This window comes from Elephantulus edwardii, unplaced genomic scaffold, assembly GCF_000299155.1.
Source record: "Elephantulus edwardii isolate Elephantulus edwardi_28Jun2011 unplaced genomic scaffold, EleEdw1.0 scaffold00017, whole genome shotgun sequence".
Lineage (NCBI taxonomy): Eukaryota > Metazoa > Chordata > Mammalia > Macroscelidea > Macroscelididae > Elephantulus > Elephantulus edwardii.
The window spans coordinates 4,521,489-4,536,985 of record NW_006399767.1 but is presented as its reverse complement, the minus strand read 5'-3'; the positions used below and the strand labels follow the sequence as shown (position 1 = coordinate 4,536,985).

Genomic DNA, 15,497 nt, shown 5'->3' with positions numbered 1-15,497 from the left:
CCCTTTTGGAACTTTATACACGTTTTGCTCAGTTATTTTTCTATCTTTACCATTACAGTTTTATGTAGTATTTGCCCTTAGGAGACTGAGTTATTTCACTCAGCCTAATGTTCTCCAGACTTTCCCATTTTATATAGTATTTTATGTATTGTTGGTTTTTAATGCTACATAGAATTCCATTGTGTAAATATCCCACAATTTCTCAATCCATCCCTTTGTTGATGGACAACTGGGCTGTTTCCATGTTCCTGCTATTGTGAATAATGCTGCTGTGAAGATAGTGTACATATCTCCATTCATGCCTCAGTTCTAATGTCTTTGGGGCATATTCCTAGCAGTACAATAGCTGGGTCATATGGGATTTCTGTTTTGATTTCCTGCTTGCTGGTGCCAAGAGTGTTGATTGTGGTTTGAAGCAAGAGGAAGTCACTGACAATTTCTGCATCTTCTCCATCTATCATGAAGGTACTATCATGAGGCTTGGTAGGTTTCATTGTCTTAGCAGGCTCTTAAATTCAACAATGTCAGAGTAAAAATTCAGAATCTTTCTACTGTCAAGGAAGAAGAACCAGGCACTGCAGAATGTTCTTTGCACCTGAGATGTCTGTGTGATTCAGAGATGAAGAAACAGAAACAGAAAAAAGCCCTAGATGTGGCAATAGTGACAGTGGCAATAACAGAGGTGGCAGAGAACCTGAGACTGGTATGAGGCAGAACTGTGGGCCCCCATTCCATGGACTGAGGAAGATATCTACCTACAGATTAATTGGGTGACTTTGAACACTTGCTGGTTCACAAACTTAGAGTTGAAAACCTTTGAGCCACATAATAGTAATAGTAGCAGTAGTAGAGAGTGAGTGATCTCTGCATAAAAGGCAGAGCTATGAGAACGTTGTAACACTTGCCCAAGTGGAGAGGGTTCACATACTAAGCATTCCTGAGAAGCGGCTGTCCTGATTGAAGAACTAACTGTATCCTGAATGTTGTAACAAGTTACTTCCCAAAGAAACTCCATACCAATGAATTCTGTGTGGGTGAGTGCCATAGGAGAAATGCTTGCTTTCAGAATTGTTACAAGATGTGAAGGGGGGCATGTCTGACTTCACTGGCATCATCTTTGTTGGTAGTAGTGATTCTTCCTCCTTGAAGTTACTGGAGGTCATACGCTGCCAAGTCAGGTCACTGTTTTTACAAGCATTTACTTGGAGACCAAAGGAAGGGTTCTAGTGGCAGCCAGGAGACCCAGGAAAGTTACTGAACATTTTCCTGACACACTATTTTGATTACACCAGCCAGTGTGCCTTTGACACTTTGTGTGAAGACGTTCTCACTACTTTCCACCTAAAGATTCCCAGTGGTGCAATAATTAAGCATTTCTCTGCTAATCAAAATGTTCAGCAGTTTGAAAGCACCTTCTTCAAGGGAGCAGACTGATTACATAGTGGTTGACAGTCTTGAAAATCCTGTGGAGCCCTTTTACTTTACCCTACGGAGCTGCTATGAGTTGAAATAAACTAGACAACAGAGGATTTTAAATATTTTTAAAGGATTTTTGCAAAGCACAATTTAAACATAAAATACTATTGCTAACTTACCTATTACTCCTAGAGGAAAGGAATATTTCTTGCCATTTTCACGTAAATACTCCATAATTATGTCAGCTTTACTACTTTTGACACAAGGTAGCAGCGCCCAGAAGCACGGCCAGGAGATGCGCTGGAGCGGCCACAAGGTGGCAGCACTCAAACACGTTGCGCTGGGAGACCCAGGGCTCAAGCTCAGAGATAAGGAACTTAAGGAAGAGACTGAATGCTGGAGTCACCACATCAGGGCTCAGTTAAGGCCTCCCTTAGAACCATTCACTGGGTGGAGGGTGGGGAGTATGAGGACTAGGGGGGTGAGAGGCTGCAGGGCGGGAGAGGGGATGGACAGGATGACAAAGCGAGGACAATACAGCATTAATGTCAATTTTTGTATTGGGAAAGTGTCTTTGCATCCTGATACTTTTAATAGCTTACGTAGTTATTGTGTACCATCGAGTTAGAACTAACCCATAGCCGACCCTCCAGCAGATTTTCAAAGGAAGTTAATCACACGAGAGGGGCTTATCATCCTTCTTCTGTGGACCAGCTTGTGGATTTGAACTCTGTGCCTTGGGCATTGCAGTGGAGATTCTTTAATAGCTTAAATATGTTTACGGTTTTTTGTCTATCATGTGCTCTTTGGGGTAAAATGCTTATTTGCCAGATACTGGACTAAAGCTGAGCTTCCAAATTAAGATGAAGTAGGAAGAAAGATTGACCTGTTTCAGAAGGCCTTCTGAAATAGCATGCCTTCAAAAACCCTATGAACAATAAAGCACACTTAGGCTATTTGATATAGCACTGATATATCACTTGTTATGCATCAGAGAGTTGGACAGTGACCAAGGAGGATAGAAGGAGAATTGATGCCTTTGAGCTGTGGTGCTGGAGAAGAGTATTGAGAATACCATGGACTGCTAGGAAAACAAACAGATTCATCCTGAAAAGGGTTAAACCGGGCGGCTCCTTGGAGGCAAGGATTCTGAGGCTCCGTCTAACATACTTTGGATATGTTGTGAGGAGAGACCAGTCCTTGGAGAGGGACATCATGCTTGGGAGGGTGGAGGGACGGCACAAGAGGGGAAGACCCTCTATGAGATGGATTGATTCAATGACTGGAGTAATCGGGATGGGTGTATCGGAGACAGTGCGATTGGCACAGGACAGAACAGAGTTTAGGGCTGTTGTACAAAGGGTCGCAAGCGACTCCATGGCACATAACAACAACAACAACAACGACGTAGCCCTCATACTGGAAAACACAAAATGAGAAGGAACCATTGCAAATAGCCATTGATAATTGGATTATGGAATGTACAAAATATGCACTTGAGAAACTTGGACATTGTTAAAAAATAAATGGAACCCATTAACATTGACATACTAGATGTTGGCAAACTGAGATGGATTGACATGAACCGCTTTAAATCACACAACCACTCTTTCATACTAAGAAAAGGTGTTGTGAGTGACAGGACAATTACTACACATACATGTACAAGGAAGATTGTAAATACCACTATCATTCAAATTTATGTATCAACAACTAGCCTCAAAGAACAGGAAATAGAAGTTTTCTACCAACTTTCACAGTTTGAAATTGATTGAACATGCAACCAAGAGATTGGAATGTAAAAGTTGGGGAAAAGTAAGAAGGATTAGTAGTCAGAAAATACAGATTTGGTGACAGAAATGAGGATGCAGGAAGAATGATACAATTCTGTACAATCAATGATGTACTCATTAAAATTTGTGTTATAAAAATATTTAAAACTTGTCACAGTGACTATAGGCAGTGACATGGGCCTCACCTGAAGAACTACACAGGAAATAGATTAATTACACATGTGGAAAGAATCACTGGAGAAGTTCAGAATCAGCTGTAAAAACTAGGCCAAGTACTGGCCTACTGACAGTGGAACAGACCACCAACTATTCATGTGCGAGTTTAAATTGAAGGTAAAGAAAATTTGAACTATCCTATAAGAACCTAAATATAACTTTGCCTATATCTAATCTGAAGTTAAAAAAAAATCTCAAAAACAGGTTTGAGGCCTTACCCACTAATGAATGATTTTGCTAATGATTTTTGAGGCTTTGAACTTTGATGAGCTTTTTTTTTTGATGAGCTGTGGGATGATATCAAGAATATCATCTAAGAAGAATGCAAAAGATCATTACACAGACAGAGGAGAAAGAGAAACCCAAGACAGATGTCAGAAGAGACTATGAATATTACACTAGAATTCTGAGAAGTCAAAACAAAGGAAATAAATCAGGAAGCTAAAGAGTTGAAAAGAAAATTTCAGAAAGAAGCATGCAAAGATAAAGCAAAGTATTTTAATGAAATGTACAAAGGACTTGAATTAGAAAGAAAAAGGGAGGAGCATACTCATAATCTTAAAGAATTGAAGAGCAAATTCAAGCCTTAATACTTAACTCAATACTTAAACTATGTACAGAATATTGAATAATACAGGAAGCCTCAAAAGAAGATGGAAGGAGAACAGAGTCACCAAACCATAAAAATTGTCTGACATAGAAAAATGCTATGAAATAGCATATGATTAAGAACCAATGGTAATAAAAGATGAAATTCACACTGCTGTGAAGGAATTAAAAAAATAATTAAGGCCCTAGGAATTGATGGAATATTAATTGACATATTTCAACAAATAGAGGTAGCCCTAGGGACCCTCACCAAGTTGTGCCAAGAAAACTGGAGAACAGGTTTATGGCCAACTGAATGGAAGATCCATATTAATCCTATTCCAAAAAAGATCCAACAGAGTGTGGAAATTATTGAACAATATCACTAATATCATAGGAAAATGAAATTTTGCTGAAGATTATCCAAAAATGACTGGAACAGTATATTAACAGAGAACTGCCAAAAAAACAAGATGAGTTTAGAAGAGGCCATGGCACTAGGGATATCATTGCCAATATTTGATGAACGTTGGCTGACAGTGGAAAGTACCGGAAGGGTGTTTTTTGTGTTTTACTGACTATGAAAAGACATTTGACTGTGTAGATGACAATAAATTGTGGTTAACATTGAGAAGATTAGGAATTTCACACCACTTGATTGTACTCATGCAAAACTTACATAGACCAGAAAGACTCTGACACAAGAGTGTGTCAGAGATGTATCCTTTCTCCACATATTTTCAATCTATATGTGGAACAGATCATTTGGGAGGTTGGAATTTTGAAGAAGAATGTGACATCAGGATTTAAGGAAGTCTCATCAACAACCTGCATTATGTAGATGACACAATTTTCTTGCCTAAGCTGAGGAGTTCTTGAATCATTTGATGCAAAGATCAAGAACTTCAATCTTCAATATGGATTGCATCTCAACACCAAGAAACAAAGATTCTTACTACTGGGCTAATTGACAGCATCACAATGTTGTTATAGTTGTTTTTCTTATGTGCAATACGATCCAGAGCAACCCAAAGAACAATAGATCTGAACCTATCATGATAGATGGAGAAAACATCAAGGTTGTACATAATTTCATCTTGTTCGGGTTCATAATCAACACTCTTGCACCAAGCAGTCAGGAAATCAAAATACAAGTTGCTTTAGAAGAGTCTGCTGCCAAGGACCTCTCCAGAGGGCTAAAAAGAGCAACAATGTCAGTCTAGAGACTAAGGTGTGCCTGGTCCAGGTCAATGATTTTTCAGTTGCTTGCTTTGCATCTGAGAGCTGGACAATGACTAGAGATGACAGAAAAGATGACTAAAGATGACACAAGAAGAATTGATACCTTTGAGTTGTGGTGTTGGAGAAGAATACTGAACATACTATATAGACTCTCAAGAGAACAAACAGGTCTGTTCTGGAGAGAGTGAAGCCAGGTTGCTCCTTGGAAGAAAAGACTTTTAAATTATGGCTCACATACTTTGGGTATATTGCCAAGAGGGACCAGTCCTTGAAGAAAGGCATTATGCTTATTAAAAGGTTAGAGAGTCTGCACAGTACAGAAAAACCCTGAATGAAATTAATTGACACAGTGACTACGACAATGGGGGGCAGATGCTGCCCTGGATGTGCTCACCAAGTTGTGCCAAGAAATCTGGAGGATGACCACCTGGCCAACTGACTGGAAAAGATTTATATTTGTTCCCATTCCAAAGAAAGGTGATCTTGACAGAGTGTGTGGTATTTGCAATCACTTGCTATGCATCAGAGAGCTGGGCAAATATTAGGGATGATAGAAGGAGAATTGATGCCTTTGAGCTGTGGTACTGGAAAAGAGTATTGAATATATCATGGACTCCTAGGAGAACAAACAGGTTCATCCTAGAGAGGATTAGACCAAGTTGCCGCTTGGAGGCAAGGATTCTCAAGCTTCATCTAAATATATATTGTGTTTGATGAGTCCAGACATGTTTATTTAAGAAACTAGCACTATCCTGCAGAGCTCTTGTAAGAAGTTGCATTGCAATTCCAAAGACACATCGTCCAAATCTACCAGTTATTCTGTGGTAGAAAGATGGCCAGTCTTCTCCCATGTAATTTACTGCTTCTGAAAACTCACTTGAGGAACAGCTATGGATCAGTTCCAACTCGATGCCACACAACAAACACAGGACTATTCTATGATATTTGACTTACATGATATCTAGCAAAGACTTGATCACTCTGTTGAGGCAAATCTAATGAGAGTTGAATATATTGCCACGACTGGTAACTAATCTTTGTTAACATGTTGATTTTCTAGAGAAAACTAGAATTTAATAATAAGACCTTTTGAAAACTGTTTATATTTTATTAAAAATTCTACAAATGCTAGGTCTTCAATATCTGAAGGACATTATAACTAATGAACAATTTGTGGATTGTTACATTAAAATCTTTTTTATGTATCATGTGTGCTATTGTACACTGGTCATTTGAAAAATATTTTTTCCTTATCATACAAACACAAACAATGTTCTACAGAATCAATGTACTGCATCCAATTTTGGTGAGACGTGACTGATATCTTAAAAAACTTGCCAACAGTTATCTAAGATGTAGCAGTGTGTCTGTCCCTGTCCAGAATAAAATAAAAAGGAGCAAAGGAAAGCAAAGATGCATAGAAATAATTAGTGCAAAGGACTAACAGATTATATGAGCTTCAACCTCCATTACCATGAGACAAAAAAAAAACCCTGCGTAGTGTACAGCTAGTAATTCTAAGTGAGATCACAGTAAAGAGATCTAGATAGAGTGGATGGGAAAACATGCAACAAAACAAAAAAGATTTAAAATTATCAACCTTCTAGTCTAATAGAGACTAGTGGAACTTCAAAAACTATGGTTCTTGGTAACACTTTGAGCCCTGGAACTAAATTTACCCTTGTTACTCAACTTTCAGTCAAATAATAGACATACTTATAGGTTGAATAATAATACCTGTGAAGGACTCAGAACAATCGATCATATAAAACTAAAAGGAAAGTGAATGCCCAAGAAGAAATCTTAGAAAGCAGAAATGAATAGAATAAAAGGATAAATGGAAATGAGTATCACAGGGAGGTACTCAGAATTGCTGTTACAATATGGAAATTATAATCAATGTCATAAAACAAAATCTGTATAAATAACGGAATCAAAACCAATTTGTTCAAATTATTAGTCAAAGCATAATATAAAAAAAAGGAAAATAATTGAACTGAGTTATGCAAATCTTCCAAATCTCAGCTGGGAAACATTAAGAAGTATGGGGAAGCTGTTAAGCTCATAGTCGCAGATACACATTTTTCAAAAAGTGATGCTACCAAGCCAAAGGTGGGTGACTTTAATCCACGGCCCTCAGGCCTGGTTTTAATTGTTTTTGGTCAAACATTCTTCTAAGAGATATAGCACTGGTCTGTCCATTTGCTGTATGGAGGTAAATTATGGTTGCTGTGATGCTAAACACTGTGACATTGATGTGTCAAAATGTGATAATGGTTACCCATAATGGACAGGGTTTGGTGAAGCTCCCCAATTATAACAAACTTAGAAACAGATGTGGTGTCCACTTCTGAAATAGCTTGCTTCCAGAAACTCTATGAACTTGGAGAAATGATAAAAATTATGTAAGTGTTCAGGTTGTTCATTCATAGGGTTGCTATGATGACTCAACAACAACAACAATAACAATATTTGTTAAAAAATTTAAGTGTCATCACTGACAACTAACATCTTCAAGTCTATGCAATACCACAGTTTATCTCTTCTTTTGCAGTAAAAATTAGATTCCATGAAAATTGCTCATTCAGCTCACAACTTAATAACACATTGTTATTCCTTCAGTTAACCATGATATTCCAATGAGCTTCAATGTTTTCCATATATTTTCATTTCACCATATAGATTTGTACAGTAGCCAAAGCAAAGGGAAGAAATCAGGAAGTTAAGGAGCTGAGCAGAAGATTTCAAAGGGTAGCGCAGGAAGACAAAGCAAATTATTATAATGAAATTTGCAAAGAGCTGGAATCAGAAAATCAAAAGAGACAAACTTGCTTGACATTTCTTTTTTATTATTATTATTAATTTCATTGAAAATTTACAGAGATTTTGGATTTATATTCATTCATTGTTGCACTTTTCTTTCTCCCCCCCCCTCTTTAAAAAGTAAAAGAAAAATTCTTACATTGTTTTATAATCCCTCCCCCCCGGTCCACTCTACTACGTAGCCTTCATTCTGGACTCCTTTCATGACAAAAATACCTAATCACATATCCCTCTTAAACAGTTTTCTCCATCATCTGTTTCAGTGCAGTATACATTATTTATCCCATCTTTCTCAGTCTCCCCCCAACCCTGATGTCAGACCTGTTTTACAACAGTGACACCATGCAGTATTTGTCCTTTTGTGATTGAGATACTTCACTCAGCATAATGTCCTCCAGGGTCACCCATTTTGAATAATATTGCATGAGTTCCTTGTTTTTCAATGCATCATAGTATTCCATTTTGTGAATATACTATAGCTTCTCTATCCATTCGTTTGTTGATGGGCACTTAGGTTGTTTCCAACTCCTTGCTATTGTGAACAAAGCCACGATAAACATAGGTGTGCATATATCTGCTTGGGTGGCAGTTATGTTCTCTTTGGGGTATATTCCAAGTAATGGAATTGCTGGGTCAAACGGTATCTCTATTTGCAACTTCTTGAGAAAGCACCATACTGCCTTCCACAGTGGTTGAACCATTATACACTCCCACCAACAGTGAATAAGGGTTCCAGTTTCTCCACAACCTTGCAAGCATTTGTTGCTTGCTGTTCTGTTAAATTTTGCTATTCTGACTGGGGTGAGATAATATCTCATAGTTGTTTTAATTTGCATCTCTCTTAGAGCTAGGAATTTTGAACATTTCTTCATGTGCTTGTTGGCCATGTGAATGTCTTCTTTGTTGAAGTGTCTGTTCACATCCTGTGCCCATTTTTCTATTGGATTATTTACCTTTATCTTGTTGTGGTGCTCAAGTATTTTATAAATTCTGGATATAAGTCCCTTACCTGATATTTCATCACCAAATACTTTTTCCCAGTCTTCCCTTTTTACCCTGTTGGAGAAGTTTTTGGATGTGCATAGGGATTTGATTCTTAGAAGATCCCATTCATCTATTTTATCTTTTCCTGGTTGTAGGTTCATTTTTTTCACCTATTTTTAAGAAGTGCTTTGCTTATTCAGGACTTCTTTCCATTCCTAATGAAACTGGAGATTGCCTTTTCCATCTTATTGAAGAATGGGATGTCTGACATTTCTTAAGTTGAAAGAACTAAAGAACAAATTCAAGCCTCTGGTGACAATCATTAAGGATGCTGTGGAGAGGCTATTAAATGATACAGGAAACATCAAAAGAAGTTGGAAGAAGTACTGGTTTACACAGGAAAATTTCATGAAACAGCTTATGATCAAGAGACGTTGGTGATGAAGGAGGAAGTCCAAGCTATTCCAAGTAAATTGGCAAAATAAAAAAACAAAACCAAAAAATGTCCCAGGAACTGATGTGATACCAACTGACATATTTCAACAAACAGATGCACCCATTTATGTGCTCACCAGTCTATGCCAATAAATCTAGAGAACAACTACCTGGCCAACTGACTAGAAAAGAGATATTTATTACCATTATGCAAAAGATGATCTGATAGAGTGTGAAAATTATCAAACAATATCACTAATATTATATGCAAGCAAAGTCCTGCTGAAGGCTATCCAAAAACTACTGAACAGTACATCAACAGAGAACTACTAGAAAAAAGCTGGGTTTAGAAGAGGAATAGTAGTACTAGGGACATCCTAGCCAATGTCAGATTGATCTTGACTGAAAATCAGGAGTACCAGAGGAATGTTTATCTGTGTTTCATTGACTATACAAAGAGATTTGACTGTGTGGATCCTAACAAACTGTGGCTAACCTTGAGAAGAATGGGAATCCCAGAACACTGGATCGTTCTCACGTAAAACTTGTACCAGGAAGCAGTACAAGCAGAACAGGGCAAGGAAACATTGCTTAGTTACAAAAACAAAATAGTAATGCATCAAGGATGTGTCCTTTCTCCATATTTTTTAGTGTATATGTAGAACAGATCATTCAGGAGGCTAGATTTTATGAGAAGAAATGTGGCATCAGAATTGGAGTAAGACTTCAACAATCTGCATTATGCAGATGTTACAACCTTGTTTGCCACAACTAAGGAGTACCTGAGACATTTGCTGCAGAAGGTCAAGGACTGCAGTTTCCATGAAGCTCAATATCAAGAAGATAAAAATTTTCGTCACTGAGCCAGTTGGCAGCACCATGATAGATGGAAAAGAGGTTGAAATTGTTAACAATTTTCATTTACTTAGTTCTACAGTCAACACTCTTAGCACCAGCAGCCAAGAACTCAAAAGATGAATTGGGTTAAGAAAATCTGTTCTCCAAACCCCTCCAGATTGCTAAAGAACAACGATATCATTCTAGATACTAGGGTGCACCCAATCCAGTCCATGATCTTTGCAATTACTTGCTACACATCAGAAAACTGGACAATGACTCAGGATGATGGGAAGAATTGATGCCTTTGAGTGTGATGCCAGAGAAGAGTATTAAACATACCATGGACTGCAAAAGATAAAACAATCCTATCCTGCAGATGGTGAAGCCAAGTTGTTCCTCAGAGGCAAGAATTTTGAATCTCTGTCTCATATACTTTGAGCATGTTTCCAGGAGGAACTATTCATTTAAGAAGGACATCATTCTTGGAAGAGTGGAGGGACAGCACAAGAGAGGAAGAGTCAGGATCATATGGATTGACACAGTAGCAGATAATAGGGAGTAGTTATGTCAGACACAGAGAGACTGGCTCAAGATAGAGTAGGATTCAGAGCTATTGTAGATCGCATCACTATGAGTCACAGTAGACTAGATGACTCGACCCCAGTTACTGTGTCAATCCATCTCATCCAGGTCTTTCTCTCCTGCACTGTACCTCCATTCTTCCAAGAATGATGTCCTTTTGCAGGGACTGGCCCCTCGTGGAAACATGCCCAAAGTGTGTGAGATGGAGTTTCAAAATCCCTTTCTCCAAGGAGTAACTTGGTTGTTCACCATTTCTAGAACAGACCTGTTTATTCTCTTGGCAGTTCATGGTATGTTCAGTACTCTTCTCCATTACCACAAATCAAAGGCATACAATGATTTTTTTTTAGTGTGCATCAACATGGCAAAGCTTAAAAATCTGAAAGCACAGTCATAACTCAACTGAAACTCAACCCATTGCTGTTGTGTCTGAACAGATTAGTATTTTACCCTCCAGAAGGTTTTGGAGGCTGTAAATCACACAAAATGTGATTGCTCATCGTTCCCCCCAAAGCCACTGGGGGATTCAAACCAGCAAAAAGTGTTCTTTTAAAGTTAGTAGCACAATTTCCTATGGACTTGGTCACCAGAGTTCCCTGACAAATAGAATAGTCAGTACAAATGTAAAATGTAAATTAGAATAGTCAGAACTAATGTAAAATATCAAATTGTGCAGGTCAAAACTAGGCAGGCTCTTTCCTCTTCATGATCGTTTCTTGATGTATTTGGTGCCACTGGTGTGGGTTTGTCAGAACTCTTTTCAAAACCTGCAGCAGAAGCACAAATACATCCCAGAAAAATGTCACCCTCTATCTCAGGGATAGGCTGCGGAATGTGTGTTTGGAGCAGGAATTGCTTTTGAGAAAAATGTTGGTTTTATGATTTTGAAAAAAAAAATAAAAGAGTACATTTCAAAATGGTGTTGTACACTTGTAGAACTAACTAGTTCTTCCCTAGATTCTACACAGCATTTAGGAGTCAAGAAATGGCTGGGCTTGACCCAATATTCAACTCTGGGAAGGGGAAGTGACTTACTGTCTGAGTGAACTATCAGTATCAGAGATTCGACCTTAGATGTATATAGAGTGTTGCTTCTCTTGTCGCTCCATTGCCCGCATCCCTACTTTTTGTTAACCTTTGTCAAAAAGAGGCCTTCAACTGCACTAAGCCTGACATAAAGTGAAGAACAAAGTTGAGAAACAGAGATTTGGGGTCAGCCCATATCTCTGAACATTTAGAGGGCAGGTCCTGGACCTGCTTTGTCAACCTCAAGCATTCAGCGAATCCCTTGTGGCCAGAAGGAGCTGCCTAGAGTCTGCAAGTGGCTCTCCCTGCTTTCTGGCTGTGATTGTAGTAAAGAGGGCACAGATATCCCCACAGCGAGAGAGTTCTGGTTTTGGTCTTCTTGCCCCTCCTGCTAGAAGACAGAATTTCCTCATAGGATTTCCAAGACTATAAATCTTTATGAAAGTCATCTGTCACATCTTTTCCTGCAGATCTGCTATGGATTTGAAGCCCCAACCTCAGTTAATAGCCAAGCTCTGTTTTGTTTTTAATAATTTTTTCTTTTAATTGTGATTTTAATGAAAGTTTACAGAAAAGTTAGATTGTCATTCATTCATTGTTGCACATTTTACAGCCACGCTCTTAAACCACAGCAAGCGAGTGCGCACACATCCCCCATCCACTGTTGTGACTCGTAATGGGAATGAGATTTCACATCTTTCTCTTGCAGAATGGCTGGTGAGTTCCAACAGCATGTATATAATACATACACTTCTCCTTTGCCTTTTCCTTGTTTGTTTAAAGTCTATCTAATATATCTTCTTCCAATCAAATATAAACTTTATGAAGACATAGATTTTACTATTATTGTTTATTTTGCTGATTGTCTAGGGCCTAGAATTTTGCAGATTACTTGGATAGATAATTGTGAGCTCAATAAATATCTGGTAAAAGACTATTATAGTCAATTTCCTTTCTGTGGAGGTGATTCGGACTCATGACAACTCTCCATTCGGTTTCAGAGGATGTAAATCTTTTTGGAAGGAGACTGCTCATCTGTTTTCCAAGAAGCAAATAGTGGATTCAAACTGCTCATGTTTTGGTGAGCATTTCCACACTTTTAATGCTTACTTCAACTAGAATCAGACAAATATATTATGAAGTTCTTAAGATATTTTTATTTGAATAATAATCTTAATATGTTTGGCATTTATTCCTTATTCTATATTGTAGGTTTTTACTGTATGTATAACAGACAGATCTTAGAATTAAAAAGGTCACGTCTTTTGATCTTTAAATAATTTTTATGGAGCTCACGTTTCGTGATAAACAGAAATAATAATTAAATAAATAATTGGATAAATAAAATCCTGCTTGATGAAAGTCAAACACAATTCTTTTTGTTCATGAGATTACTAACTTTCAAATTATGACATAGTAAATCAAGGATCATCTTTGACACCCTGTAAAGAGATCTAGACTTGGAACTTGGGTCTCTGAGTAATGTTGCTCATTAGCTGTGCCCATAACTTGCAATTGTGCATTTCGATTAAAATAATCTAGCAAATATAGCTCATAGTTGTGGCTAATGTTATGTTCCATCAAGTTAGAACTGTCTTATAGCTGAACCTCTAACAAGTTTTCAGAAACTGTAAATTGTATAGGAAGAGTTTGTTTATCTTTCTCCCTTGGAGCTACTGGTGGATTTGAACCACCTGCCTTTGGGTTAGCAGTAAAGTTCTTTATTCATTAGGCTAGGAGAACTAATATATGGATGCTAAATACGTTAACTCCCTCAAAAAAAGTGTGGGACTGCTTAAATACATAGCAAATTGTTTCCTAACCATATACAAGAAATTGCCAGTATTACTAATTTAAATATGAAAATAAAATTATTTAAATATATCTTAAAAGCAAAAAGAACAACACACAGATTATATAAAAGCCTCTTTCTCTTATTAATGAAGTCATGAGTATTCCTGATTTATAATATGCCCTAGGTAGATGATAGTTATTATTATATGAAATATTTATACCCTGCTGTTCTGAACATGAAAAGAAATTTTTCCTTTTCCTCAGTCTTATTTTAAAGGAAAGATTCTTGTTTTAATAAGTGTTTACACAGTCATGCTTTCCCCCATCTTAAAAAAAAAGATTTTTTCAGAATATTATAAAACTAGAGAGTATCTTTTTCAATTAAAACTCCATTAACTTATTTTGTCACTCTGAACACCCCATTTTTTTTAACCCTAGAATTCCTACATAAAATCTAAGGTCTCTTTCAAAAGTCTCTATCATATTGTATGTATATGTATTTTTATGTGCATATGTGTGTCTCTGTGTGACATTTACGGAACTAATGCTCAACTCAAGAGTGAAAAAGAACTTTTAGTAACAAATAAAAGAATAAATAAAAATGACTAGTTTTCCCTTTAGGATTCTGTTATCTCAGTAGAAATAGATGCTATCCAAGCATAATAATAGCAAAAAGATTAGATGTCACAGCAGATACATAACAATCACTTAATTTTACAGGAAGCACAAATGTGATGCTCAAGTGGTCACAGTATTTTGAAACTCCATTTTCTAAGAACCAAAGGGCCCCATGGTATAAATTAAGAGATAAATTGACTACTTACAAGGATATAATTCAATGAATCTGTCCATGTCTGATGTCTTGGAGGTGTTGAGATGCTGAACAATGTGCTGATCCGTATCATACTGAACAAATAACTGAAATAAAACAATTATAGCAACCTCCAGGCCAATGGCTATTAGTGGAAACGTGAACCTCATGTTCAAGGCAAAGGCCAGAGATGCACTGAAGGGTTCTCAGGCTGCAGAAGGTTGATAAGAACAGAGGAATTTCTCTGTATGTAAATTAGACTACATATTCAAAGTACTTCAGTGACATGGCAAGAACAACCAAAAAGGGGCCAATACTGCTTTGAACATCTCAACCATTAGGAACTCTAAGCTTTATAATCTAATTGCTGTTTTCAATATTGGCTTGAAGACTATACAAGATAGATTTTAAAAAAAGTCAGATGATGGACTTAGTCTACGGCACAAAAAATGTCTAGAAGTTCTTTAACTTAATGCAACAAATATTTCTTTAGTGCTTATTATACACCAGGTTCTATGCTTAAATAAGTACTGTGAAAGGAAATGTTCTTGAGGGATTTGAGTCAAGTAGAGAATATAGAAAAATAAGTAGATAATATTAAGAAAGAGATAAATTATAGAAAAGTGGTTATATAAGTATTAGAGAACACAAATAAGGCGGTGTTACTACCTTATACTCACAAGGAAAGTGAGAGTGGATGAGGGTGCTGAAAATGTAGTGGTCTTTCACCAGGTAAATAGAAGCAATAGCATGAGGCCTGAAAAAGTACAGGGATAGCTAGACTATATATGGAGACAAGAAGGAAAGAAGAAAATTTCTGAAGGTAAATGTAGCTCAATTATATGGAAAGGACTGTCTTTGCATTTATTATTAAGTATGCCTGTATTCTATTCTCTTCCTTCCTCTATAGGTAAAAGAGGTTGCTGTCGAGGAAATTCTGACTCATA

The 15,497-nt window shown here is 37.2% G+C and overlaps 1 protein-coding gene across 1 annotated transcript in view; it reads right to left on the bottom strand.

Annotated features, from left to right (window-relative positions):
• The window catches only part of RHAG (Rh-associated glycoprotein), a 34,137-nt gene extending 19,417 nt beyond the window's left edge, over positions 1 to 14,720 (bottom strand). Inside the window, exon 1 of the mRNA XM_006881921.1 lies at positions 14,564 to 14,720. Coding sequence (XP_006881983.1) covers positions 14,564 to 14,720 — 157 coding nt within the window. The remainder of the gene's footprint in view (positions 1 to 14,563) is intronic.
• Between the last annotated feature and the right edge of the window lie 777 nt (positions 14,721 to 15,497).